Source organism: Osmerus eperlanus, chromosome 2 (genome assembly GCF_963692335.1).
Source record: "Osmerus eperlanus chromosome 2, fOsmEpe2.1, whole genome shotgun sequence".
Classification (NCBI taxonomy): Eukaryota; Metazoa; Chordata; class Actinopteri; order Osmeriformes; family Osmeridae; genus Osmerus; species Osmerus eperlanus.
The window spans coordinates 8606818-8633144 of NC_085019.1; the positions used below are offsets into that span (position 1 = coordinate 8606818).

General features: G+C 42.7%; 2 protein-coding genes across 3 annotated transcripts; both read left to right on the top strand.

Moving 5' to 3' along the window:
- Nucleotides 1-2999: 2999 nt before the first annotated feature.
- On the top strand, nucleotides 3000-14119 carry pdxdc1 (pyridoxal-dependent decarboxylase domain containing 1). Of its 2 annotated transcripts, XM_062451034.1 has the most exons (24): nucleotides 3000-3207; nucleotides 4252-4328; nucleotides 4482-4550; nucleotides 4873-4959; nucleotides 5247-5396; nucleotides 5596-5785; nucleotides 6004-6072; nucleotides 6182-6260; nucleotides 6366-6450; nucleotides 6561-6609; nucleotides 6779-6880; nucleotides 7035-7160; nucleotides 7513-7563; nucleotides 7840-7884; nucleotides 10074-10134; nucleotides 10245-10315; nucleotides 10408-10513; nucleotides 10641-10812; nucleotides 10971-11089; nucleotides 11191-11312; nucleotides 11504-11596; nucleotides 11687-11783; nucleotides 11952-12047; nucleotides 12228-14119. In XM_062451034.1, the coding sequence occupies exons 2-24, from the start codon at nucleotides 4252-4254 to the stop codon at nucleotides 12521-12523; spliced, it is 2412 nt and encodes an 803-aa protein (XP_062307018.1). In that variant the 5' UTR covers nucleotides 3000-3207; the 3' UTR covers nucleotides 12524-14119. The 2 variants fall into 2 exon arrangements, with proteins under 2 accessions (XP_062307018.1, XP_062307019.1); XM_062451035.1 differs by lacking the exon at nucleotides 7840-7884 and having other exon boundaries at nucleotides 3001-3207.
- A 947-nt stretch (nucleotides 14120-15066) lies between these two features.
- Nucleotides 15067-25959, top strand: gspt1l (G1 to S phase transition 1, like). The gene is made up of 14 exons (XM_062451036.1): nucleotides 15067-15531; nucleotides 16926-16970; nucleotides 18172-18414; nucleotides 18825-18858; nucleotides 19002-19079; nucleotides 21109-21289; nucleotides 21669-21823; nucleotides 22021-22161; nucleotides 22612-22705; nucleotides 22889-22969; nucleotides 23317-23490; nucleotides 24233-24322; nucleotides 24558-24726; nucleotides 24923-25959. The coding sequence occupies exons 1-14, from the start codon at nucleotides 15339-15341 to the stop codon at nucleotides 24973-24975; spliced, it is 1731 nt and encodes a 576-aa protein (XP_062307020.1). The 5' UTR covers nucleotides 15067-15338; the 3' UTR covers nucleotides 24976-25959.
- The last annotated feature ends 368 nt before the right edge of the window (nucleotides 25960-26327 follow it).

The following is a 26327-nucleotide window of genomic DNA, read 5'->3' on the forward strand; positions in this document are numbered from 1 at the left end:
TGGCATGATAAACAACTGTAGATTGAGCGAAAGGGCACATATCCACCCGTATGGCGTCAGATTTGGGTCAAAAGTCGCGGGCGTATATATTCTTACACATGTGCATTTCACTATAATAATCTAATAACCGAGAGTTGTACAGGTAGATGCAAGCGCCTAGCACGCACTCATAAAATCTGTTTCCGCGCAGTGAAATTCTACTCGCGAAGTGAATTTCTGCTCGCGGAGTAAATTTCTGCTCGCGCGAGTCTTACATGAATTTTGCCAGATTGGGGGCTGAAATCTGAAACCTATGGAGGCACTGACCCTCTTATGATTGGTCGCTTTGAACGCGATCACACACAGGGACATCCTTGTAGGCTACCTTTATTGACAAAATAATTCTGCCTATGTGACCCAGCATGAATTTGCGTATTTACTTTATCTCCAAAGAACGCAATGATCATAAACAAGTTAATAAATCATATCTGACCTCTTTAATTGTTTTCTGCTGGAACCACATAAGGAAGACACAGCCAAGTCTTGATCACTGTTCAGTCTGATGCTTGTTTTGTTTTTTTTCACACAAGTGATGATTGATTTACATTTACACATTTACATTTAGTCATTTAGCAGAGGCTCTTATCCAGAGCGACTTACAGTAAGTACAGGGACGTTCCCCCGAGGCAAATAGGGTGAAGTGCCTTGCCCAAGGACACAACGTCATTTTGCACGGCCGGGAATCGAACTGGCAACCTTCAGATTACTAGCCCGATTCCCTAACCGCTCAGCCACCTGACTCCCTGTATTATTTATTGCCATTGTGTCAAAAACCTTTACTCAGTGGGATCCTTTGGACACTAACACGCTTCCCGAGGCTCTGCCATATCAGACGTGAACACATGGTAGGCTACAACTCTATATAGGGTCTAGGGTCTCGATTTTATTTTTTTAATTTTTTTTCAGTCTGATGCTTGTGGTAGGCTACATTATAGTGTTGGTGACGCAGAAAGGTGTTGCCAGGGCAACTGTATGACGGAAAATAAGAAGGATATACCTTGCACTAAAGCAGTACCTGAATATTTTCTTCAGTTTTCCAGGTCATCTTGAAACATAAAGAATCAAGGATACCTTTTCTTAAATTACAGGTATGTGACAGTAGTTTTTAAGTAGCCTCCATGTTGACAAGCCTCTGTATTACTTAATCCTCTCCTTCAGGCTTCCCCAATGCTATAGGTGCAATGTCCCCATGTGTGTATCCATCTGGACCTGTGGAGGCAGACTTTGTTAAGGTGAAATCTATCCACAGCCCAGATGTACAGATAGGCTATATACTGGGGCAGCGGTCCACTCCACACACTGTCAGGCAGAGAAGTCATTATTGGATTTGGATGAAATGTGCACTGCTGTAAACTACACTTTTAAATGGTAAATGCAACATGTTCACATGTTGCACATGTGTGTGATGTAGTTGATGTATGTTTTCCTTATCAAAAATAAAAACTTTCAAAATTGTATTGGTTCATTATTTATTACAAGATTGTAGGAGGTTTCCAAAACATTATAAATGCAGTTCACTCTAAATGAATACCTGGAAAATACCTTTCCTGTGTTTAGGCAAGTGATGTTAACAATAATAACAAGATGCATAGTTAAATTCATATACATTTATTATTGAATAATAATAAATCAATAATAATCAATCAAGCCTTCGGCGAGCACAACCATTGTTCTCTATTTATTGCTTAATATTTTGTATTATTTTCCCAATTATTTTTTGAATATTTGCACTACATAGACAACGTTGGTGTCAAAATGTTCGTCTTGGTCCAGAGTTGCTTGTATTCGCGCAAACGTTCAGTTTGACGGTTTAGGCTTGAATTATGTTTTTGTCGCAAAAAGTGCCTTGTGTGGCACAAGGGAACTCAGTGCTAGCCTAAAGTCATCACACGTTAGCAACGACGCATAGATACGATGTTCTAGTAAGACATACAGCGATATGATCTGAGACTTTCTGAAAAAAAAAACAGATCAATAGAATTCATGAATTCTATTTTACATTGAAATATATTAATATGAGAATTTGGTGTTGTTTAAATTTCAATATTAAGTGTTCAATGCTTTTTAAAATTCAAAACATTATGTCACTGATTTGCTTCCATATTATTGAGGTCTAGCTTGAATTAGCGTTGCTTGTTAGTGGAACGGAACGTTAGTGGAACGGCTTGAGGCTAAAGTCCAATTTCAGCAGCTAAGGCATATTTGCCATTATAGCCTCTACACGGAACAGTAGGAAGTCGGGACATAAATCTTCGTTTTCAACGAGGTCGGCCAGCCTGGCCAAGTCTCTGGCATTTGCTCTATTTATATCGTCCATGACAGCAAGGCTAACATAATCGGATATACAACGCGTTGAAAACGATTCCTATTTTTGATTGACACATCTCATTAACATATTAAGATGAAGAAATACAGAAATGAATGAATGTATAAATGAATAAATAAATGACTAAATGCAAAAATAAATAAATATAAAATATAGAAATATTCGTGTTAAAGTGAACTTTTTTACATTTCCTTACTCAAAAATGTATTCCTTACATTACTTTGGTTTAAATTGATGTATATTCATTTTATTTATGTATTTCTGTATTTATGCATGGATGTGGACATTTATTTATTGATTGATTCATTTTTAAATATGGCACAGGTTTAGTCCTCCATAGATATGGGATTGTTATAATAATAAAAACATTAGAAGTGCCCGGATGTGTTATGTGTTGTGTGTTTTGTATTGTTTTGTTTGTTGCTGAAAACTTGAAAAGGAAAATAAATATTTGATAAAAAAAAAGAAGTGCCCGGACTTGTGACGTTAAGAAATCTGCATCCTGAAAAATTCGTCTTTCAAGAGCAGTTGCCAGTTCATCAGCTTCGTGAATTTGTGGTCCGTCTTTTCCAGTGCGCTTGGCCAATAGAAATGCACACCGCGCCGCACTGGTGATGGGTGATGATGAAGCAGCTACGTCAGCCCTGCCAGCGTGGAATACAGAGCGCAAGTCCAGGAAGTAAACTGACAGTTGTGCGAAGGAAATAGATATCTAATATAACGACGCGTGAAAATCGTATATATTCATATTCCTCTCTCAGTCACCTGGCCTGTTCACAGGGGATAGGTGGCGTAGCCCTGCTTCAAGATTTTTTTCGAAACGGAGTCATCAGCATCAGAAGGTAAGCACGAGCTGTCATTTGAGTGCACCCAAGGTAACGCCAGTAAGTGCTACGCAGTGCTAGCTTAGCACCAGCTAGTTAGATTGGATTGGTTGACATCAAGAATCACGCAGTAGATGCTGGAATAATAGGTGTCTTCTTCTGAAAATGATAATAGGCTATTCTCTCGTGAATATCTGTAGGTAGGTGGTGGTGGGGAGAATGTCATTCATTCCAACCAAAGCTATATAATCGAAATCGAAGATGCTGCAGCCAGCTGACTTAGCTAACAGCTAGCTAGCTTTACAGACGTGCATTGACAGAGAGATTCCCAGTTCAGATTGCGAATATTGTTACTGTCACACCATTAAAGAAAGATTAACCTAAAAAAAGATCAAATACACTCAAGCCATAACCACTTAATTCTTGGGATGCATTTATTACGTCTATGTATGGGAATTAGTCTTCCCAATACATTTGTTTGATAATTTCACATCATATTGATGATCTTGTGGGGGAACTTCCAAAACTCCAGAGTCAAAATCTGAGCAGCTATGGACAAGAGGAAAAAGGGGCTTTAGGGCTGCCACACATGAAAGCCACTCCAGAATTTCCATGTAGGCCAGGATTCGGTTTCCCATTGTCCATTGTCCCAAACTTGCAGTTCCAGTTATATTGGCACTACAGTGACTCCTCCATAGCCAGCCAGTCTACCTAGACAAAAAGCCAGGGCTCTTTAGTGAAAAATCTGGTTACATGAACAAGACTGGTATTCAAACTCCATCACAGATGCCACAAGTGTCCATCAATGGCTACAGTAGATTTTTAAAAGGCTGTAGGGTTGGCATGTTGTGTTCTAGAGAGTGGCAAGCCTGACTGCCAAAGTCAGTATTTGTAATATGTAAAACAATCAGGCAGGATGTAGAGGCAGAGGCCAATCTTATTTGAGTCTATTAAAGAGTCAACACACCAGGTTTCTCTTCAGAATGCTGCCCCTCTAGACCTCCACTCCTGCAGGCAGGATGCTGCTCTGTCGTGTCCTTAACCTCGAATCTTCCACCCCAGATGATGGTGGACCCTACGCTCGCTGAAATGGGAAAGAATCTCAACGAGGCCGTGAAGATTCTGGAGGATGGCCGAAGGTAAATGCGACACTGTGTTTGTGTTTTTGAGAATATGAGCCCACCTTCCCTCACACACACACACATACCCTGCCACCTGGTGAACTTGCGTAATATACAGGAAGGGATGTATAGTTTGCGTGTGTTTATTCTGTTGGTCCCTCCTCTACCTAGGTGGTCAGAGCCAGGCAAAGAGAGAAGATGGTTCAACAGGAGCAGTATTCCTGGACCCTTACAGGGAGAGTAAGTGAGACGGCACACACTCCTCCAGCCGCTGATTCAACACAAACACACACACACACACTCTTGACTTCACACTGTGAAACACACATTTGAGTGGTATTTCTCATTGGAGAATCAGTGAGTCGGACCACCGACTCTGACCAACACAGTGTAAAATCAGTACTTTCCTGCTCTTAAGGAAGCTCTGGAGGAAACTATCATCTCAGCATCTGTGCCAAGATCGATTTCCTCACACTGTTAAACAAACAATTCTTGCACAGAGACTTAGTCACTTAGTTCTTGTTTGTTCTTGTCTGTTTGTGCATTTGCCCCACTTCTCCAGTGGCCAGGATGTTGCCAGTATACTCCAGCTGGTGCAGAATCTCCTGCATGAAGACGAGGAGGAGGAGAATGACAGACCAAGCCACCGGTAGGTTTAATCTGCATTCTACCTCCAGACACACCTGTGGAGGATTGTCACCATATACAATAGAAACTGTCCCCTATCTGTCTAGTCCATTCAGATACAGTACCTTTGTACACATAGGCTCTGCGTGGGTGTGAAAACAGTGTTTATGTCAACATTGCCACATAATGTGCTTGAAACAGCTGTTAGTGTGCTAACAGGACTTGAGTAGTCTTGAGTACACTGGAATGTTGAAATTGCAGAGTCTTCTTTTTGGGACCTTAACCTCCAGTGTGTGGCTCCTCCTCCAGCAAGATGCAGAACTTCGGGGAGCAGGGTCACATGGCGTTGCTAGGACACAGCCTGGCGGCTTACATGTCTGTGCTGGACAGGGAGAGACACAGGAAGCTGACCACACGCATACTGTCGGACACTACCCTCTGGCTCTGCCGCCTGTTCAGGTTTGTGTGTGTGCGTGTATGTGTGTGTTTATTAAATTTTAGCCTGTTTGTGTGGGTATGTGCCATATATCTACCTCACTAGAGCCCCCTGTCATTTACTTTTCCCCAAATTCACTATTCACATACACACGTTCACACACTTGCACACACCCACACACACGCAACTTCTCATAAGGTCTACCTTGTCCCTTTGGGTCAGGTATGAGAATGGCTCAGCGTACTTCCACGAGGATGACAGAGAAGGGCTTCTGAAAGTGTGTCGTCTGGTCATAAACGCACGCTACGAAGACTACTCCACAGAGGGCTACTCAGCTCTCACCTCCAGACAGCCTGTCATCTACCTGAGCACCTCCTGTAGGCCAGGCCTGGGTCAGCATCTCTGTAGCCAGGTAGCTGTGATGGTGGACACACACACATGCTGCTATTGACATAAACATACATTTATGTACACTGACTGGAGCATAATAGTATAATATACCTAACTCGACACACAGTCACTCACACACTCTTTTATACAGACGCACATGCTCGTAACAACACATTTTTGTGTCAGATGTCGTTTAATATAGTGTGTAGTTGAGATTGGATGTTTGTGTTTTGACTCCAGCTGGGACTGCCGCTCTCCAGCCTCTGTACTGTCCCATGTAACACCATGTTTGGCTCTCAACACCAGCTGGTAGGAACTTCAGCTCTGTCTATCCATATACTCGTTTTGATATGAGTGCTCCATTACTGCCATCCATCCATCTTTTTGTCCATTTCTCACCGTTGTTAATCTTCTGCAGGACGTTGCCTTGCTGGACAGGCTGATCAAAGAGGATGTGGACACAGGGAAGCTTCCTCTGCTGCTGATTGCCAATGCAGGTCAGTGTGAAATCTAGAAAGATCCGTCAGAATACGAAGGGGTTGATATGTTTTTTTTTTTTTTATGAAACATTTCGTAGAGTGACTTTGTTCTTTCACTCTAAGGGACCCCTGGGGCAGGTCACACAGACAAGCTGGGCCGTCTGAAAGATCTGTGTGACCAGTACAGCATGTGGCTCCATGTAGAGGGGTGGGTAATACACACTCACACATATACTCTTTGTTAAGGTGCTTGAATAAAGAGTTGTCCATATAATACAAATATTGTATAATTTATGTGTTTTTTTATTTTCTTTTTAGGGTCAACTTGGCAACCCTGGCTCTGGGCCAGGCCACATCAGCTGTAATGGTAAACATGAACATGACATTCCCCAGACATATTTCATATTTATAAATATGTCTTATACCAATATAGTCCCGGGATGCATGCAACCACCCTATAACATATTATGACTTTGGTGACTGCTTGTCATTGTAACTGTTGTCAGTGGATAATATCTGTGTGGTGCCCCCTGCAGGCGGCAACCAGGAGTGACAGCATGACACTGACCCTGGGCCCGTGGCTGGGTCTTCCTGCTGTGCCCGCTGTCACCCTCTACAGACATGAAGACCCAGCTCTGGTCCGTTTTGTCATTCTTTTTCTCGATTTCTCCAACTTTTTCTGTCTCTCGCTTGATCTGTCCCCGGTCCCTGTTTTCCTGTGTGATCTGTCTCCCAGTGGCCTTTCTGGTCTCTCATAAACCCCGTCTCCCTTGTGGTCTCTCCTCACCGTAGTCCCTGGCAGCGGGGCTGACGTCCAGTCAGCCTGTGGAGAGGCTGCAGGCTCTGCCCCTCTGGCTCTCCCTGCAGTACCTGGGGCATGATGGGATAGTGGAGAGGATCCGTCACGCCACTGCACTCGTGTGTAGCCTTCTTTAATACTTGACATCCATACCAGTGCACTTCAGTTCTAGCTACATACTTTTATACTAATACTAGCAGCCGATATAGGTTTTAAATGTATATTACATGTTTTAAATGTACCATTGTGGTTCAAACTGTATTATTACCAAAATATCCTAAATGTCCCGTGGCAGCTACCAAAGCCTTGATGGGGCTTAGAAACCTGCTTTTTATCCATTTCTATTGCATGCAAAACTTTCATTATAAAATGTATAAATTATATAATAGAATTTTTTGTATTTTGTATTTGTATTTTTTTTGGTAAAATTGTATTTTCTTTTACCCTCTACCCCTCATTGTCTATCTGTAGAGCCAGCTGCTCCTGACGAGACTGAAGACCCTTGCTTCCATCAAGACATCGGTAGGTCATTAAAGCACTTTTCTTCTTCTGTCCAATCTAAACCCTTTTGGAACACTCCCTCTGCAAACTCCTTTGAGCTTGTACCTTATACTTTATGTAAATGATATGTATTGGAACGGGCACCAAAAGTCTTTCCAAACGGGGATGTTGTGGGGTGTAGCTTTACAAAAGCTTTAGAAAAAGACTCATTGAAATGTTGTGTTCCCAGTGACATATTATGTGGAAAAAAAACATATCACCAAGATTATGTAAAGATGAGGATTGTCTCTGTTTTAGGATGTGCTTGACACTGAGATCTCTCTCCTCGAGGCTCTCACCATGGTAACAAGCACTCAGCCCCTCAAAGAGCACGAAACGCAAACAAGGGGCCTGTTCACTGGCGTCAGCTCAGGGCAGTCACTGCTCAACATCCCAGATCTCCATAACACCTTGAACGCCCACACCTCAACACGATAGCTGACGTGCTGTGTAGAGATCAGTGGAGTTGTTCCGCAGACCCGCTGAGCGAGTGAACAAGCGCCAAACGTGTGCGTGGGGATGGTCGCTTACAGTGTCGTGTGGTGCAAAGGGTTTTCAAACTCAGCTCGAAAGTTCTCCTTCTTAGTCGCCTGAGTAGAAATTTAAGCTTTTTCATTTGGCAACATCGTCGTAGGTCAATCAGTGAATTAAAGTACTGTAATACTGTAGTGTACTGTAATAGAGATCTCAATGATGGGGTTGCTTGAAGTTAAGAAACACAGAAATTGAATAAAAGTCTCTGTTAGGTTTCTGTTGTTGTCAGTCTTGTTTCTATACAGGATGGATAGATAGCTTTTAAACTACAATACTGTGAAAAGAGACAATTAGGCAAACATTTTCTGAATTTCTTGAAAGTTCAGAAACTACGGTCACACATTTCAGAGAACTTTGGAAATGTAAACAAGCATTCAGCAACCCTTATCAGAATGCCGCCGCAGCCTGTTACCAGGAACTCGTACCACTGAATACACGAGGGGAATGGGGCGTGACTTTGAGTACCTTTTGAGTATATTTGTTGTTGGGTGTGGTGTGACTGGCCGACTGTGTGTAGTTAGAGTTGTGGGTTGCCTTGGTTGCAGGGCGCGGTGTCACATGTTCGGATCCCCCCCATATCTGGGGGCTCTCTGCGGGACGTGCTGGGCTCTCTCATTCTCTCTATTGTAGGTGGGACCGACCCTCTGCCTGCTCCCTCCTTCCGCTCCTCCTGCTTTTTCTCTGTTCTTTCTTTCTTTTGTCCTTTTTATTTGTATATTTTTTCTTGCCGCTATCCTTTCCGGTCTTTCTCTCTATCCCTGACCATGTTTGTTCACCCATAAGAGGAGTGTCACTGTATTTGAGGTCATGCTCAAATGGAGGGCCCCTCTTCATTGGCTTCCTGACTGGCTGGTCAGATGGTTCTCATGCCTGTTCCTCTAGAGGGGTCACCGCCACAGGCATGTGCAAGGAGCCTCAGAGTATGATGTCACACAAAGCCATCCACTTCACACAGCATGATGACTCACAGGTTCCATTTTGACCCTGATGTAAATCGATGATGGACCTGACTGTGTTGGCACAACTATGTGTGTTGATCCTTATCTTATTGTGTCATAAAATGCAAGCACATACATACATACATACATACATACACATACATATGTAGAGACACACACACACTTTGGTACACGCCTCTGACAGGCCTACAAGTCATAAATGGAGTATACTGTATATTGTAAGTAGTTCCATGAAGTGGAAAACACAGAATTGTCCATCATGCTTAGAATTCTGGGAATGTGAATGCTGCAAATACAATTCTGAGAACCTAGTTGTTTGATATAATGGGATTTTTATGAAGGTAAACAAACTTGAATACCAGTTACTGGTAGTCAAAGGACTTTAAAACCTTGATAGTGCTATTACATTTAAATGTGATCTACTCTCTCTCTCTGTCTCTCTCTCTCTCTCTCTCTCTCTCTCTCTCTGTCTATATATATATATATATATATATATATATATATATATATATATACCATTATATTCTCTCTCTCTCTCTCTCTCTCTATATATATATATATATATATATATATATAGAGAGAGAGAGAGAGAGAATATAATCGATATATATGTACTGTATATATGCATATACATAGATGCTTAACAATGAGGGGATGACGTAAAGGTTGATGTCTCCCTTCCTCTCAGACTTCCAGGTAGACTGTAGGTACTCAGGCTAGGTTTGGAATTGGAGCACTCTGCAGCATTAGAGATGCATGGACTATGTAGAAATAGCTCATGCAGGTTAGTTTGAATACTCAAACAAAAATGGTATGTCACAGTCCTTGGGCATGTCCCATTGCATCACATCACACACAGCTTTGTCTAACCAGGCCTGTTCTCACACTTCCACCCCCCTTCACCTGGTAGCAGCACGGTCACACACACATCTGCATGCTCTCAAGGTCAAATGTGTGTGTGTTCTGTGACATTTATGTGAGGCCGTTTGTGTGCTTCAGGTGGAGGATGAGCTGAACTCACCTGTTGTGGTGTTCAGGTTCGCTCAGGAGACCAGTGCAGGTGAGCGATTGGTAACAGTCTCATATTTTAAAGCCAAAATACCACAGAATGTAAAAAGTGGCTTTGAGTAATGTCATGTTTCTGTTTTTTCTGCTCCGCCCCATACCAAGCATCCAGTGGGGGGTCTCTGGAGGGCTATTTCCCAGGGGAACAGGAAGTGCTGGATACCCTCAACCGATGGGTGAGTTAATGAAGTCATTCACATATTGTTTGATTGGTTAACTGATTTATTGATAATTGATTGGCTGATTGGTGGGATGTCGACATGAGTAGCTGGGTGAGAGGCTGGCCAAGCTGGTGCCTGCCAGTGGAGTGGATGTGGTGGAGCTGGAAGACGAGGGTATCTGTGTTCGATTCACTCCTCTCATGACTGCTGCAGGTGAGATACACACACACACTTTTTGTGTACAGTTTCATTGGCAGTAAAAGTAAAAGTGGACTGCGTATTTCCGCTGAGCCACCAAAGACTGTTCTTCTGAACCCCTGGTGTTCCCTGACCGCCCCAGCCCTGGGGACCCAGTGTGTGGACGTGGAGGCCCTTGTGGAGAGGCTGGCCGAGACAGTTCCTGTGCTGAGCAGCACCCTGTGTCTTAGACAAGACTTCAGAGAAGAGGTCAACCGCCATCCCTCTCTCTCCTACATAGACAACCTCAGCTGGCCCGGACTAGGGGCTGTGAGGTGAGGAGGGAATCAAATTTGGAAAACCTTATTGTCCACGCTGCATGGATGTACTTTATCTTCATGCAATGTAGAAAGTGCATGTGCGTCTAGGAAGTGTTTCTCATCATCACGACCCTCCTTAAATATTTCTGTGTTGTGTGTTTGTGTACACTAAGGTACGAACCCAGGAGTGAAGGCATGGACGACAGCAAAAGACAGCAGGAGGTGGAGAAGATCAACAGTGAATTGCTGAAAAAGCTTCAAGACTTGGATGCTGACCTCAGCTTCACTGCTGGTTAGTACATGCTCATGACCCAGGGTTTCTGGGAAGAGAAGTGCAGTTAAAATGCCCATTCCCAGTTCTCACTCATCTCTCCATTCTTTTCCTGTCCCCAGGCCCAGAGTTTGACCAGGAGAGGGACATTATATTCGTTGGCATGGCAACAGAAGACCTGGATGTGTCAGAACTGGTGGATACCATTGCTGCGCTGGGGAGAGATATCGAGGAGAGCGGGAGGGTAATAACATAATCTGTCGCTCACAGAAATGCTTTACCTACTGACTGATATGCTTTACTTTTACACCATAATCATTTGAAGACAATATACAGACCAGGGTAGGTCGAAATAAGACACGGTTCAGAAGAACTCCACCAGCTCCTCTTTAGTTTACTGTGCTAAAAGTCTGTATTCTTGTTTCTTTTCTGCAGCTGTTGGAGAACATGACAGAAGTAGTCCGGAAAGGTATTCTAGAAGCTGAGCTGCAGCTACAGAAAGACAGTGATGAGAAACTCATGGAAGAGGTACAGGCATGTGTGTTTGTGTCAGTATACATGTTTTTGGCACATGGTCATGGATAGATTTCATTCTCAGTTTCTCTTTCTCTCTACCAGGGTGTATTGAGGCAGATTCCTTTAGTTGGATCTGTGTTGAACTGGTTTTCTCCAGTCCAGAGCTCTGTGAAGGGGAGGACTTTTAACCTGGCTGCAGGTACTCAACTGGAAAATAAAAGTCACCTTTGTGTGGTGTGTGTGTGTGTGTGCACATTGTCTACTGTATATGAACATACTCATTAATAGCCAGAAATAATTCAGCAGTTTTTATTTATATATATAATTATTATAATTAAATTATAATAATTGTTTACATCCGTCTCAGGTTCCCTAGATTCCACAGAGCCCACCTATGCCATGAAAGCACAAGCTGACAGATTGGACCCACAAGACACACCCTCATCTGGCAAAAGACTACCAGGTTAGACCAGACAGAAGCGCCACTTGCATTTCAGTACTCCATTCAATTTGAATAATTACCTTAAGTCATTCTTAATTCTACAAATGTTTTGCTTTTTCTATATTATGATGTCAAATTTGCATATTATAATTTCATTATTTAACCCCTCCTATACTTTTTTCCCCACGTCTTCTCCCACAGGCCAGAAGTTGTTCCGTCGCTCGGGGGCGGGCTATGACTCCCACAGCGAGACCAGTTCCGTGGGACATGCTGATGTGCCAATTAGGGATGGGGCTGCCACACCCACACCGGTACCCACCCCCTCCCCAACCCCCCCTCTCCCAACCCCCGAGGAGGAGGTCCTTGAAGCCCCTGGACCACCGATGGAGACCGCCCACGGCCTCGCTGAGCCTGCGCCCACAGAGAAGGTAGCCCTGGCAGCTACCGAGGAGGACAGGCAGCCTGAGGGTCAGGAGGCAGAGGAGACCAGCAGATAGGAAAGCTCCTGGTGGAGGGGTGTCTTGGTACAGGCTCTCAAATTGCACCAGTACCAGGAGTTGTTTAAAAGGGCCTCATCCTGTTTTAGAATCTGTAAATCTATCCTTTCTTGCCTCGTTTTCCTTTGCAGTGCTGTTTCTCAATAGATGTAAATGGGAGAGAGAAGCATAGCTTGATCGTGCTATTGTCGTATCCGTTTCTCCTTTAGCTTCCAATCTTTTGAAAATGTAAGGGCCGTGTGAAGGGAAGAGGTTGTAAGGAGGAAGATTTCAGAGTAGTAGCATTGGTCTGTGGGGTTGTATAACACTGCAATACAATGACTGTATGGTGATGAATAATAAAACATGGGTGGGGGGACGATGGTTCTAACCACCTAGTAGGACCTGGACATGGGAACAGCAAATGTGGTAAACATGAAGGATTAGATGAGGATTGTAACCATAACCTCCGTTTCTTGGTGGACATCTTGTCCACCACCTCCGTCACCAACGTGTTATGGTTTAGAAACGAAGCGGCTATAAAATATGCAAGTAAGGTAACTTACCTAACACTGGAAATACATTATTATAATATAATTCTGTATCTACTGTAAATACTGTACACAACTACACCGTATATTTTTTTTTAGAGAAGGGATTGTAATCAGAATAGAAACCTAACTGGTATTTGACTTGAATTAGGCACAAAAAAACTCCCAGTGTGTGCACTACCCCAAATATCCCTTCACATCATATGTAATTAATATACCAACCACTGTCAATATTTGCACATTATTTTGGGCATAGATTATGCTAATTATGTTGATTTTAAAAATTGGAGAAACAGTGGCCTTTTATCCACTAGCAAAGAACTGCTTAGCATTCACATTGGTGAAACATTTGTTCTTTACCAAAAAAAAAGATAGTTCCTTCAATGTGCTGTGTCATTAGTTTACGATATGGAACAGTCGTTATATAACTGTCTGTTGCAAACATTACTGAATGAATGCAAAACTGTTTAGCTTTATTGCACATGTTCTGAAGTATATGACTACTAAACTACCTTATTTAATTTTGTATACCTTGTATTGATTTAATCAATCTTTTCGTGATTAATTTATTTGTAGTGTCATATTACAAGTTAAAACAAATCATTAACTTTTATTGCAATAACTGCTTTGATGAAGATTTACAATTACTCCTGACACGTTTATATCCGTCCTGCCTCCGTAAGAAACTTCTCAGTTCATTTACTCCATTTTCTGTGTTATGTTCAAAAGGGAAAAGTTATTAGTACCAAGCAGGTTTTTGACATTTATTTACCATTGTCTTCTATGAAACACTGACTTTGTCTGTAACACTGTGCCATTGACATGTTGTTTATCCAAGGCAAAAGACTGGGTATACTGTTCTCAATGTCTTAAATATTATGGTTGTGCCCTTACCTGTGTCATTTTTTAATCAATTAATTCGTTTTGTGCATCCTAAATTTATTCTGTTTAAATGTTGAATATCTAATTTGTATGTATGGCATATTCTGTCAGGAATACACTAAATCATATTTTCTCACTTTATTTATGTTGTCATTCAAATGTGATAAATGTGCACAAAGGCTTTTATTCTGTTCCAAAGCTCTTTTTTAATTACTTGTTCTGGTGCAATAATCCATTAAAATGTATCAGCATAAAAATAATTTATACTATTTAACATAGTATGTTCCTAATCTGGGAACGTTCTTTTTTAAATGCTGTATATTTAATTTTTTTAGGTGTAGTGTTAGGCTGATATAGTTCACTATTAACAGTGCTGTCCGCAAAAAAAGTGGTATGCATACAAAAAAAACATGATTACTGATGCCTGTCTTTTTTCTGTGAAGTTCAATTCAAAGTGGAAAGGGGGTAGTTGTATTGGACTCCAATCACATTTATTAAAACACGAGCGATAATTATTTTTGGGGTGTTATCCTTCCATGGACCCTTGTAGACCCTCTGGTTGCAATACAAGGACATTATTCCACAATGTAGTGTATGCCTCAATTACCATGCTGATCTCTCACAACACAATGTCTCCCTCGTGTGGAAGACAAACGTACATGCATAATAATCTGAGCACACTGAGTTTTAATTAATTCTGTAACAAAATGACACAGGCTCGGCTTTGATAAACCCCGTGTGATTTAAATGAAAAGTTTTTCAAAACTGTTTAAAAACAAGAATCGAACATCGAAACTAGACTACTGCTGCCAGTGCCGACTGTGCCTGTATCTGCCATGCATGAACGCTACAGAATAGATACAACATTTTAGGCGTATTAATATAATTCAGAACGTGACGTAATGCAGCTCGCGACATTAGGTTACAACCGGGACCTGTAAATCGCTTAACTTTGCTCTTCATCTGTTAGTCAACAAAAATGTTGAATGTGCGGTTATTGAAAAGGAGTCAGGAACTCTGACGTAAAACTCAGTTCCTAACGTGTATGGAAATGTAGTTTTCTTTATGCCAACAGTGTGCGTGTTCGAACGAAGGCAACGTTTGAGTCGCACATCATATCCCAGTACACACCAGGATGTGGCTCCCATCGGTTGGGGAGAGTCAGCAGCACACACGAGGACTCACTGGAGTGCTGAGTCGAATACCTCTTTTTCGAGTCTCCCCACCGAGAGAAACCGGCAGTTTTATTTCAAGTAAATTGGGCACATATAAGACAATAGAGGGGGGTAGTTTTATCATTTTTTAGGGGTGACCTCAACATCGGGTTCGCAAGGGGTGGACACGTAGATCAACTGCGTAACGCAAGTCTTCACCATAGTTGTGAAAATCTAGCAAAAGACACGATGGACCCAAGAGACACTGCCCCGGATTCCTGGGAACAAGAGGACGATGTGGAGGCCACGATCGACGGAGAACTTGGACCAGCATTAAAAGCCCTCAACGTGAAGGCCAGACCATTTGTACCCAACGTAAACGCCGCCGAATTCGTCCCGGCCTTCTTTATGAAAGGGCCCTCGGAAAATCCTGATTCCGGTGGTAAGTTCGCAGTCACGTTTGCATTTAGCCTGCTAGCTAGCTAGCTTCCCATCTAGTTGTAGGCTGTCTGACCATACGCACAAGACACGCATGCATACATTTGAACCGCTCAAACGTAAGGCATGATGTTCGTCCAGCTAGCTCTAACTGGTCCGTAAACTTGTTTGTTCACCACATCGGTTTCCTACTCCTAGCCAAAGTGGAAACCTTGTGCTAGCCAACGTAATATTATGCCAACTTGCTATATTATTTCTGATCAGATAGCTACCAAGTTATCATCTTGACACCTGTGCTCAGTTGGGTAACGTTAGCCTGCTAGCTAATTAGCTAGTAGTGAATCATTACTAGCCGGCACAGAAGTGGCTAACATTAGCCAACAGTTAGCTAATCACACTCGCCGGTCAGCGCCTGGTTGTCAGCTGTGAGTGAAGTTTAAAATTACTAGCATCGTGTGACATAATTATTGCTAGCTAGCTAACTATCATTACTTAAAAGGCTAGTATAGCCACCTGCAGTATAACAAAGCAACATACTTGGTTGTACAGTACTAGTTCACATACTTGCGAAGTTCTGGGAAGTTTAATACAGCATCTCTGCCTCTGCTTAAACACATGCCAGCTACATAGCTAAACTAGCTAGGCTATACTTATTGTAGTTTGGCGTGGCTAGTTAGTTGAGGCGGGTGCGATGGTTAATTTAACAACCAGCCTGTCACAATTTGATACTTTTATTTTCACGACATAGCTTGTCTATCCATAGTAGTCAACGTAGCTGGCTAGATAATAACTTGTTGAGGTCGGAACTAGTCTAGTGTCATATTTGGGGTGACGTGGTGTTAACGTAGTTAAGCACCTACAACCCTGTCCCAGAACACTAAAACGGCACCAGATACACTGCAGAAAAGTACATTAATAGAAATTAAGCTAATTACATTATTCTGGACACCAATTATTCGGGATGTTAATGCAAAGTTCTTACATCGTGTTTTGCTTTCAGTTTTTTTGTATCTGCCATTGGCAGGACCAAAGTCGACATAGCCTACTGGCACCCAAAAACTCATCTGTCAAAACCGTATTTCCTAATGTTCATACACACATGTATCCATGGTTCAATCTGTTGAGCTAGAATGGTATAAACATTGTTTGGTCTTTTACTCAAGTTTATCCGTTAGCTCATGGACCTGGTTTGATCACTTACTGTAGCTACATCTGGTATAGGATATACTGAAGGAGCAGCAACACCTAAACTCTCTTAATAGGTTATGTGAGATCTGGCACACCGGAGTAGTGTTGTGGTCAACCTATGTTCTGATCTACAATGACCTTGGATTTCAGGGGCCTACAAAAGTTTTTGGTTGAATGATACACTTAGAGATAACTTTGTCCTTCTTTCAGTTGATGTTGAAACAGTCGCCACCATGGAAGTCTCCGAAACTGCAGGTATGTCTTGCATGCTAGCTCTGTTTGGTGTGTGTCTGTGCTCGCACATATGTGCTTGTCTCCCTAATTCCCCCTCTCTCGTGAATGTTTCTCACTAAATAGACTGTTGCGTTTTGGGGGGCACCATTGCTTGGTATTGTCCTCAAATAGGTGGCCTCACAATCCATTGACTCTATAACAATGACCAGCAATGCTGCCATGTCATGAGGTAGAAAATAATTTGCTCATTAAAAGTTTTTTCTTTTTGTTCTATTATTTACAACAATGAAAAATGTCAGTTGTTGTTGACTAGAGACTGGGAGTTTAGTGCAGCATTGGATGACTTATATTCCCTGTGTTGTTTCCTAGAATTAGTAATTAACCAGTGATGTCATGGAGATATTTGTAGATACCGTCATCTGATGACGCATTATGCAGTCTTTGCTATGCTTCCCCTTAGCCTCCCGCACCCCTCTTTCTCGCCCTCTCTCTATGGCGTCATGCCAGCAGTAAAGCCTGAGTGTGATTTCTACCTTATCATAATAAACAGTTCACCTGTCTGTACCCATAGCAAACCTAAGGTCTAGTAAAGAAACATAATGTGTTTTATCAGATGAAGTTGAACCATGTCTACCGAGGAAGTGAGTAGCGTTTGTCAAAAACTCTGAACTCATTAATCTAAAGAGAAAAGTTTTGAATACTAACCATTCTAGGTAACGAGTTGAAACTGGTAGTCAATGTACCAATGCTATTAGTTTCTATTTGCATATAGATGTCAGGGAGACATTCGACTCATCTTTGGATTGATTTACCATTACTGTAAAATGGTGACTTCAGCTCTCTACAAAACACAGGCGTATTTCATTTACATTAAAAGTTTTGAATGTGCAAGACAGCGGAAAAGGCCTTGATGCCTAGCCAAAAATACCGGCCCAAGGCATAGCCATAGAGCTCTCCCCTCTAACCTATATTCCATTGCACATTTTCACTGTCTCATTGTTTGAATGACAACCCCTGCTCTGCGACTGCCTGCATTGTCAGTCGTTGTCACAGCAGCCCAAATTGAACCAGACACATCCATTAAGTCACCCAGTCGCCCTTAAATATATTGTGTAGTGTAGACTTGTTTAATGTTTTGAAATGACACTTTCACTGACGAGAGTTCCAAGAAAACAAACTACCTTCAGTGAAAGATGGCTCTGTACCGTTTGTCCCTCTGCAGCCCCACTGGAGAACGGTGACTCTGAAATGACCACAGAAGAGACGTGGGACCAGAAAGGCACTGAGCTTAACGAGGCGGAGCCAGGAGGCGGCCCAGGTGGCGACGAGGGACCAGTGGTGGAAGAGATCCAGCAAGAAATAATGATGGAGGAGGACGAGGAAGTGCCAACGCCTAAGATGGCGCCCGCCCAGCCAGACGCTCCCAAGAAGGAGCATGTGAACGTGGTGTTCATTGGCCATGTCGGTGAGTGTCCCCGTGGTCACCTGTTGAAACCTCTTCAAATGTCACCTCTGTTTTGTTAAGATGGTTCATAAACGGGGGTGCCCTGGTTGCTCACCGGATAAGTGCACACCACGTAGGCTGAGGCCTTACCGTTGCGGCCTGGGTTTAAAGATGGCCGTGGTCTTTTGCTGCATGTCTTCCCCTTTCCCTGCCTTTCATGTCACACTTCACCTGCAAACTGTTCAATAAAGTGTATATATATATTTTTTTTAAATAATAATCTTTCAGATGACTAATAAACAACACAACCTGTCAGTGTTATTATGAATAATTACTCATTTATATTCATTAAATGTCAAGTGGCTGATGTTCACTCTCAGGTTAATGAAAACGTATTGCTCCCTCGTGATTCTTAATTCTATTTCCTCTAGACGCTGGAAAATCGACTATCGGAGGACAAATCATGTGAGTGGCAGCGCTCTCAATTGTTTTCTCGAGTTATTTGAGATGCATGGAGTCCAACTTTTAACACCTGTTGCATTTCATATCCTCCTCTATTCTCTCCCCTGTACGCCCCTGCCTCCCCCCTGCTCTGCCCTGCCTCACAGGTACCTAACAGGCATGGTGGAGAAGAGAACTCTGGAGAAGTATGAGAGAGAGGCCAAGGAAAAGAACAGGGAAACCTGGTGAGTTCGGATCTCCTACTATCGTATACTTTCAGATGTACTGTATTTTTCGGAAAATAAGTTTCTATAAGCCGCACCCCATCAGAATGGGAGATTTGTGTTTGTAAATCGGAGTACAGGCCGCACTGGAATATAGGCCGCACTTTAAAAGGAAACAACCGTACCGTAGCGCTGGCTAGCATTGAGTGGAACAATGCTCACAACTGTTTATTTCGCACTTTTCCATTGAACAGCTTGGATAGCCATCTAACTAGACAAAATTCCCAATAAGGGTGAACACAAATTATCTAAACTACAGACCATAGCATTACACATTATCAAAACGGAAAACACACAACAATAGAACTCCGAACAATGCTTATCTAACTAAGCTAATGCACTTAACTTCATAGCTTTTCAGCTTAACAATTTTTTTGTAGGTCTAATCAGCGAACAGAGTGAGTGGCCGAGAACGATGACGTTGATGTTGCGCACTAGTTTGAGTTGTAGTTCAGTAATGGTGGCGGAGAAAGATGCGAGCAAAGCAATTCGGTCGGTTGTGGCAACGCTGCAGAATATCCATAAGTTAAAGCCGGAGCGAGAACAATCCTTGCTGAGTTTTGTTGGTGGCCATGATGTTGTGGCCCTCCTCCCCACGGGGTTCGGGAAAAGTTTGATTTTCCAGCTACGGCAGGTAGCTCTGTTACAGTAGTGGTGAAGGCGTTGGCTAAGGCGAACTCTAGCGATTGGTTATGGCAGATCAGATTGGCTCTGGGCAGATCCAATAGTTTTAAACTTCAACAGAGTAACCGCCTTCAAGGAAGTTAACGCTTGTCAATGGAGCGATCCCAGACCCTCTGTACAAATGAAATGTACGAGGGTCTGGTTAGGACCAGGCTACATTGTTGCTACAATACGAGTATAGGCAATCTTACAGCATTGTGTAACACACTGCTGTTGTGGATAGTATGTCCAGAAATAAAGCCAAGTCACTCATTTAGTGGCAAAATCCACTGTTATGTCTACAAAATAATTTTGGATATAGTATAAGTTTAGCTAGCTTGCAAATCCTGGTGATAGCCTACTGTAATAGACCTTTGTATGTTCAACGGACAAGGGTGTTTTGTCCCTTCAGAGTTGCCGTAGGCTTGATGCTGACGTAAGCATTACGTGAAGTCAGTGAGGGCTGTTTGATTGGCAATGTCAAGAAGAGCAGTGGGAAAATACAAGTTGTGAAAAAAGACCACGTCCGTGTCCTATTGTGCACACGACCATATAAAATTATATCTAAAGCGAACCTACAAAGAGCTTGGTTACACTACCGAAGTTGAATTAGCCAATGTCGTTAGCAATGCTAGCGTTAGTTTGCTAGCTGTATATAACATTTCACTTGGTCTTGCAGCTGTTTGATTTACTGAAATTATCTAATGTTATGTTCTACTAGCCATTTGCCTACTTTGGCCAGTCACTGTATTTTCAAGCCCTGATAGTGTAACTGAGACGACACGGTAGAAATAATTCCTCTTTCAAGTAATAAGCCCCCGTTCAAGCGTTGAGCATTAAATTAGCTGCACGGTCTGTAGAGATCTTGGGACGAAGCCACTTTTTTGTTTCAAAACCGGGCTAAAAGCCGCTTCGAAATATAAGCCGTACAACCACAAGAAAACTGTAAAATCGGGGTACAAGTTGCGGCTTTATTTCCAAAAAATATGGTACTCATGGTCCTTAACCAGGGCCCTGAGATGGGTAGTGTCAGAGAGGGAGTCAGATGGCTGAGCGGTTAGGGAATCGGGCTAGTAATCTGAAGGTTGCCAGTTCGATTCTGGATAAGAGCGTCTGCTAAATGTAAATGTAAAATGTATTGTGGGAAGAAAACACATCAGCTTGTTGTTCTGAAGATGGGCTTTTACCTTGTGCTTCCGGAATTGATTATGCATTTAAAAGCTGATTATTTATCATGTCAATACATTTAGTATGTCATATGGAACCTTGTATAGTGACTGTACCCTTATGTTTTACTCTGCAATTTTTTCTCCTCCCCCTCTCCTAGGTACCTGTCCTGGGCCCTCGACACCAACCAGGAGGAGAGAGACAAGGGCAAGACTGTGGAGGTGGGCCGAGCATACTTTGAGACAGAGAAAAAGCACTTTACCATTCTGGATGCCCCAGGCCACAAAAGCTTCGTACCCAACATGATCGGGGGCGCGTCGCAAGCTGACCTGGCCGTACTGGTGAGTCCGGCTGTAATGGCCCCTGGGCAGTCATCAGACCAACTCTGAATACCTCCCCCACACTAACCACCAGTGTTGTACCAGCTACATTTCAATTTAGGTTGAACCTGTTAGACCCATTTAGACCAAACCTCCATGAATTCCGGTGTTGTTACTGTTCATAAACAAAGATCTGTTTGGCACACAATATCACAATGACAGTTGTGCTTGCTCGCTCTTATTTAACAGTTTCATGTCATTTAGAATCCAAGCACATTGAGACGGGTTTAATACACACTGGGGGATTTTGTACAAATAAGGGTTTGCATCAGTGATGTATTTCAACACCAAAAAATGCTTCAAGTACTAAATCCTCTCCACAATCTTTGCTCTTCCCCAGGTCATCTCAGCCAGGAAAGGCGAGTTTGAGACGGGCTTCGAGAAGGGGGGGCAGACACGGGAGCACGCCATGCTGGCCAAAACAGCCGGGGTTAAGCATCTCATCGTCCTCGTCAACAAAATGGATGACCCCACAGTAAACTGGAGCCTAGAGAGGTGGGTTGTTTAGCAGCTGTCACACAAGATCTGAGATTAGGTCAGTAGACTGATCTCTTAAGTACATAGTAAATAGTAAAACAATTAAAATAAACCCTGGTGATGGTAGTTTATAGATAAGCAGGCTAATGTAGTAGCACATACCCTCCTTTGACGTCCCAACTCATCAGTAGCATCACTGTCGCCCTTGTCTTCAGGTACGAAGAATGTAAGGAGAAACTAGTGCCATTTTTGAAGAAAGTTGGCTTCAACCCCAAGAAAGACATTCATTTCATGCCTTGCTCTGGGCTAACAGGAGCCAACCTCAAGGAGCCCATAGAACTGTGCACTTGGTATACGTGAGTATCTTTTTCTTTCTGAGGCGCAACATCAAAATAGGTTGTAGCCCTAGAACTCAAACTAGAAGCTATCTCACTGGATCTTACTGCATTATGATTACTAGTAGAATCTATTTAGCCACATAAAAGGACATTCTAGAGCCGTGTTTCTCAACTGGTGGGTCCCGACCCAAAAGTGGGTCGTGAGCTGGTCGCCGTGGACGTGTGCTTCGGCTCCGCCAAACTTGAACCATCGAACTTCCGATGGTGCGCTTTTATTTTGAAAGGTACCTAGGGTCACACCGTGCTGCTCAGATTCTAGAACACAAATGATTACTGCACAAATTGTTTTGTGAAATACATTAGAATGTTTCGGAAAGACCAGTTGAGAACCACTGTTATAGAGAATGCTACTGTCAGATCAATTGAGTGTTCGATCTAAACTCACATCACTTGTCCTTGCTGTTGCAGAGGGTTACCATTCATTCCACATCTGGACAGTTTGCCAAACTTCAAAAGATCGAGCGGCGGCCCAGTCAGATTACCCATTGTAGACAAATATAAGGTGAGCACCAGGACAAGTCCTCCCCTGTGGTGGGCAACTGACTGTATCGGGTTTGACACTACGGGTTTGACACAGCCCCAAAAAGGGTGCACGTAAAATATTTAGATTTCTAGGTTCTGACCAATGTTATTTTACTCGTGCTGACATCACATTTGTCCTCCCTGCTTCTGCTCTCCTGTTCAGGACATGGGCACCGTGATCCTGGGCAAACTGGAGTCGGGCTGCATCAGCAAAGCACAGCAACTCGTCATGATGCCAAACAGGGTAAGAGATTTCCCAGACCTCTGCCATGAAGCCACGCCTATGGCCTCTTATTAAACCTACTGCTGTTGGAAAACAAAATCTAAAGCAATGTCTGATTTCTATTAAATATGGAATAATCAATGGTGGATGCCAGTTACGTTTACCAGTTTCAAGTTATTTAACTATAACAAATTAGAGCACGTTTATATACTGTCCGGTAGGTTACAGTATATTTTTGTCTGTACAATTCGTTTTCACAGGTCTGTAAGAAACTATTATAGAAGACCCTTAAACTTTCTATACCTTTCTCGGTGTTCCCATGTCAACTTATGGGTCCCTTCTTCCTCCCTCTCCTTTGTCCCCCCCAGCACACGGTGGAGGTGCTGAGCCTACTGTCAGACGACGTGGAGACGGATGACGCATCCCCAGGGGAGAACCTCAAGCTGAGGCTGAAGGGCATCGAGGAGGAGGAGATCCTGCCTGGCTTCATCCTCTGCAACGCCGAGAACCTCTGTCACTCAGGGCGCACCTTTGACGCCCAGGTTAGTCCCCACGGCATGCTTGCACCTGCACGTTTGACCCACACCACCCAACCGAGTCCTTCTACGATTTGTTATTTATGGACGAGAAACCGCATAATGGCTTGGGTAATTGTGACGGGTGCTTAGGGCCGCCCCAGCTGTTCGTAGTCTCCAGCTGTGGACTGATATCAACTGCCAAACTGAGGTGGAAACTGCTGATGCAACTAGCTAGCTAATGCCTTTTACCGAAACGCACACTAGCTAGCTAACTCCTATGTTCTCCATGAATTGTTGTTTTCTTGCAACATCACAGCTGGAGATGTCAGAAGATCACTCGCTAGGTGGAGCGTGAACAAGGCAATAGCTTTGCCTTGAACAAACAAATAGCTTTATTTGAACAAACTATAGCTGTGACTAGCTAGCTAGCATGCTGGTGGTCGATATTTTGGCAGAAAAACTTGCGTATTTAATAAACAGTGCAACCAAACCTTCCACAAAACAAGAACAATGCAATTGGGAACAAGACAAATGCTGTGGGGGGAGTAGTGGTGCCTATAAAAAAATGTGTGATAACAGTAGGTGGCAAGAATACAAATGACTGCTGTTCTAAAACCATTTTCATTCTGTCTCTACACACAATGTACTTATTGTGGTACAATGAAGATGAGGATTTCGTTTTTATGATTCTTTCCAGGGTTGTCACTTCCAGGTGGATGGATGGTGTTACTTTTTAAACAATGTTTCTGGTTTGTGTTTCTCATAGATAGTCATCATTGAACACAAGTCAATAATCTGCCCGGGTTACAACGCAGTCCTTCACATCCACACTTGCATCGAGGAAGTGCAAATCACGGTAAATCTACCCACCACTTTTATGCCCAGTTATTATCTTATGGATACATCTTTATTCTATTAGTCCTACAAACATCCTAAATGTCTAATGAACTGACATGGGCTTGACAATAAAACAAATGTATATGCATCTAAATAGTGCTTAACATGTCATACCAACAGTGCAGTGGCTGTTGGCAGCAGGCTCTGGCATTGTCTGGATAGGACTTCGTATTAACATGTCTCGTCTGTCACAGGCCTTAATCTGTCTGGTAGACAAAAAGACGGGAGAAAAGAGTAAGACGCGACCGCGTTTCGTCAAACAGGACCAAGTGTGCATCGCCCGCCTGCGCACCGCTGGAACCATCTGCCTTGAGACCTTCAAAGACTTCCCCCAGATGGGACGATTCACCCTGCGGGATGAAGGTATGGGGACCGTTCTGGTTAGGGGATTGGTGGGGGTCGTGAAGTAGCTGCAAGCCAGCATAAGTTGTTATTGGGCATTGTCCAGTGTTATTTGACCTGTGTCACATGAACACACCTTACTAGTTTGTCTAGTTATTTGCATTTAGATATCAGATGTTTGGTTTGTCAACTTCCCTTCTGTGTGTCCTCCCTCCAGGTAAGACCATTGCCATCGGTAAGGTTTTGAAGCTTGTTGCCGAGAGGGACTGAAGCTGTTGCATGGGAGTCCCTGCGCAGACTGGCGAGAGACGAAGTGGGGGGTGGGGGAGCTGGAGTTGGTCTAGATGTCCGTCAGCGTTGTCGGTGGCAACGAAGACCCTTCTTGCGCCTCTCTTTTCTCCCCCTCTCACAGTCGAAGATCAGCTTAAAAAAAACTTCTGTGAAAAAGAAACCTGTTTTTAAGCAAGCGAAAAACAAGATCAAGTCCACACGAGTCAGCTTTCTCATATTGAGAGCTCAGCTATGCCATTTTTGGGTCAGGTCCCCCCCACCCTTTTCCCATCCACCTATGCTGGTCTACTCATGATTATTAAAAGCAGATAATTTTTTTCTTCCTCCAATTGTTTATTTTTTATTTTGTTTTTGCTTCCATTGATGAAAATGAAAAATGGCAGCAGTTGTATCTGTAAACAGATGTGGACCAGTAATTGCTTGGAATACAAAAGTTATTTACAAAAGAACAACAAAAAATGTTTGAGAGAATTTAACTAGTTGAAACCAAAACGTTGATATATTGGTTGTACATGTCTCCCATTGGTTTTACCCACCTTTTGGTTTCTCATAGAACGTTCTGGCAGTGTGCTTGAGCGTGTTCACATGTTATTAAAGCAACTACTATGACAATAAAATATTAAATTGGGGAAACAGTCGTGCGTATGCTTTCATGACATTAATACAATTGCGATGAAAGAAAGGATAGTACCTTGCATAGATGATTCCTAAAAAAAGTATGTATACTTGCTGTGGTATGGCTAAAATGTGATGAAAAATGATAAAATGTATGTGACTGCAGTGGCTAAATGTTTGTGTAGTCAGGCAGACATCTGCACATGAAGCTAATTCACGACGGCTCAATGACATACGATTTCATTACATACGTTTTATTATTGAGTTGCTTTGCAAGTACATTTTTAAAGAATAAAAATTTATATTGTATTTGTTTTTTTTATTAAAGCTGATATTTTTTCCACTCAGTGATCAGAGCATCTAATGTGTAAATCTACATTTCACCAGTTATTACTCACTGGAGTTGTACAGTGACACACTGTATAGTCGCACTCTTAATTAGACAGATTCCGTGAGGATTATTGTGTTAAACGAATCGATGCCTCTCATTTAATCATAGTGTAATCCATTGGTTCTAATATAATCTGTTGTCAGCGTACTGGGCTGTAATACATCAATATTCCATCATTATCTGTATTTAGAGTATTGGAATGGCCATAACTAGATTACATGAAATTCCTGTTAAAATGTGTGTCATGAGGGTGCAAAGTAGAGCAGGATACTGATTTGTTGGATGATGTTGGACAGAAAACTATTGGGTGGGGCCACTGACTCGT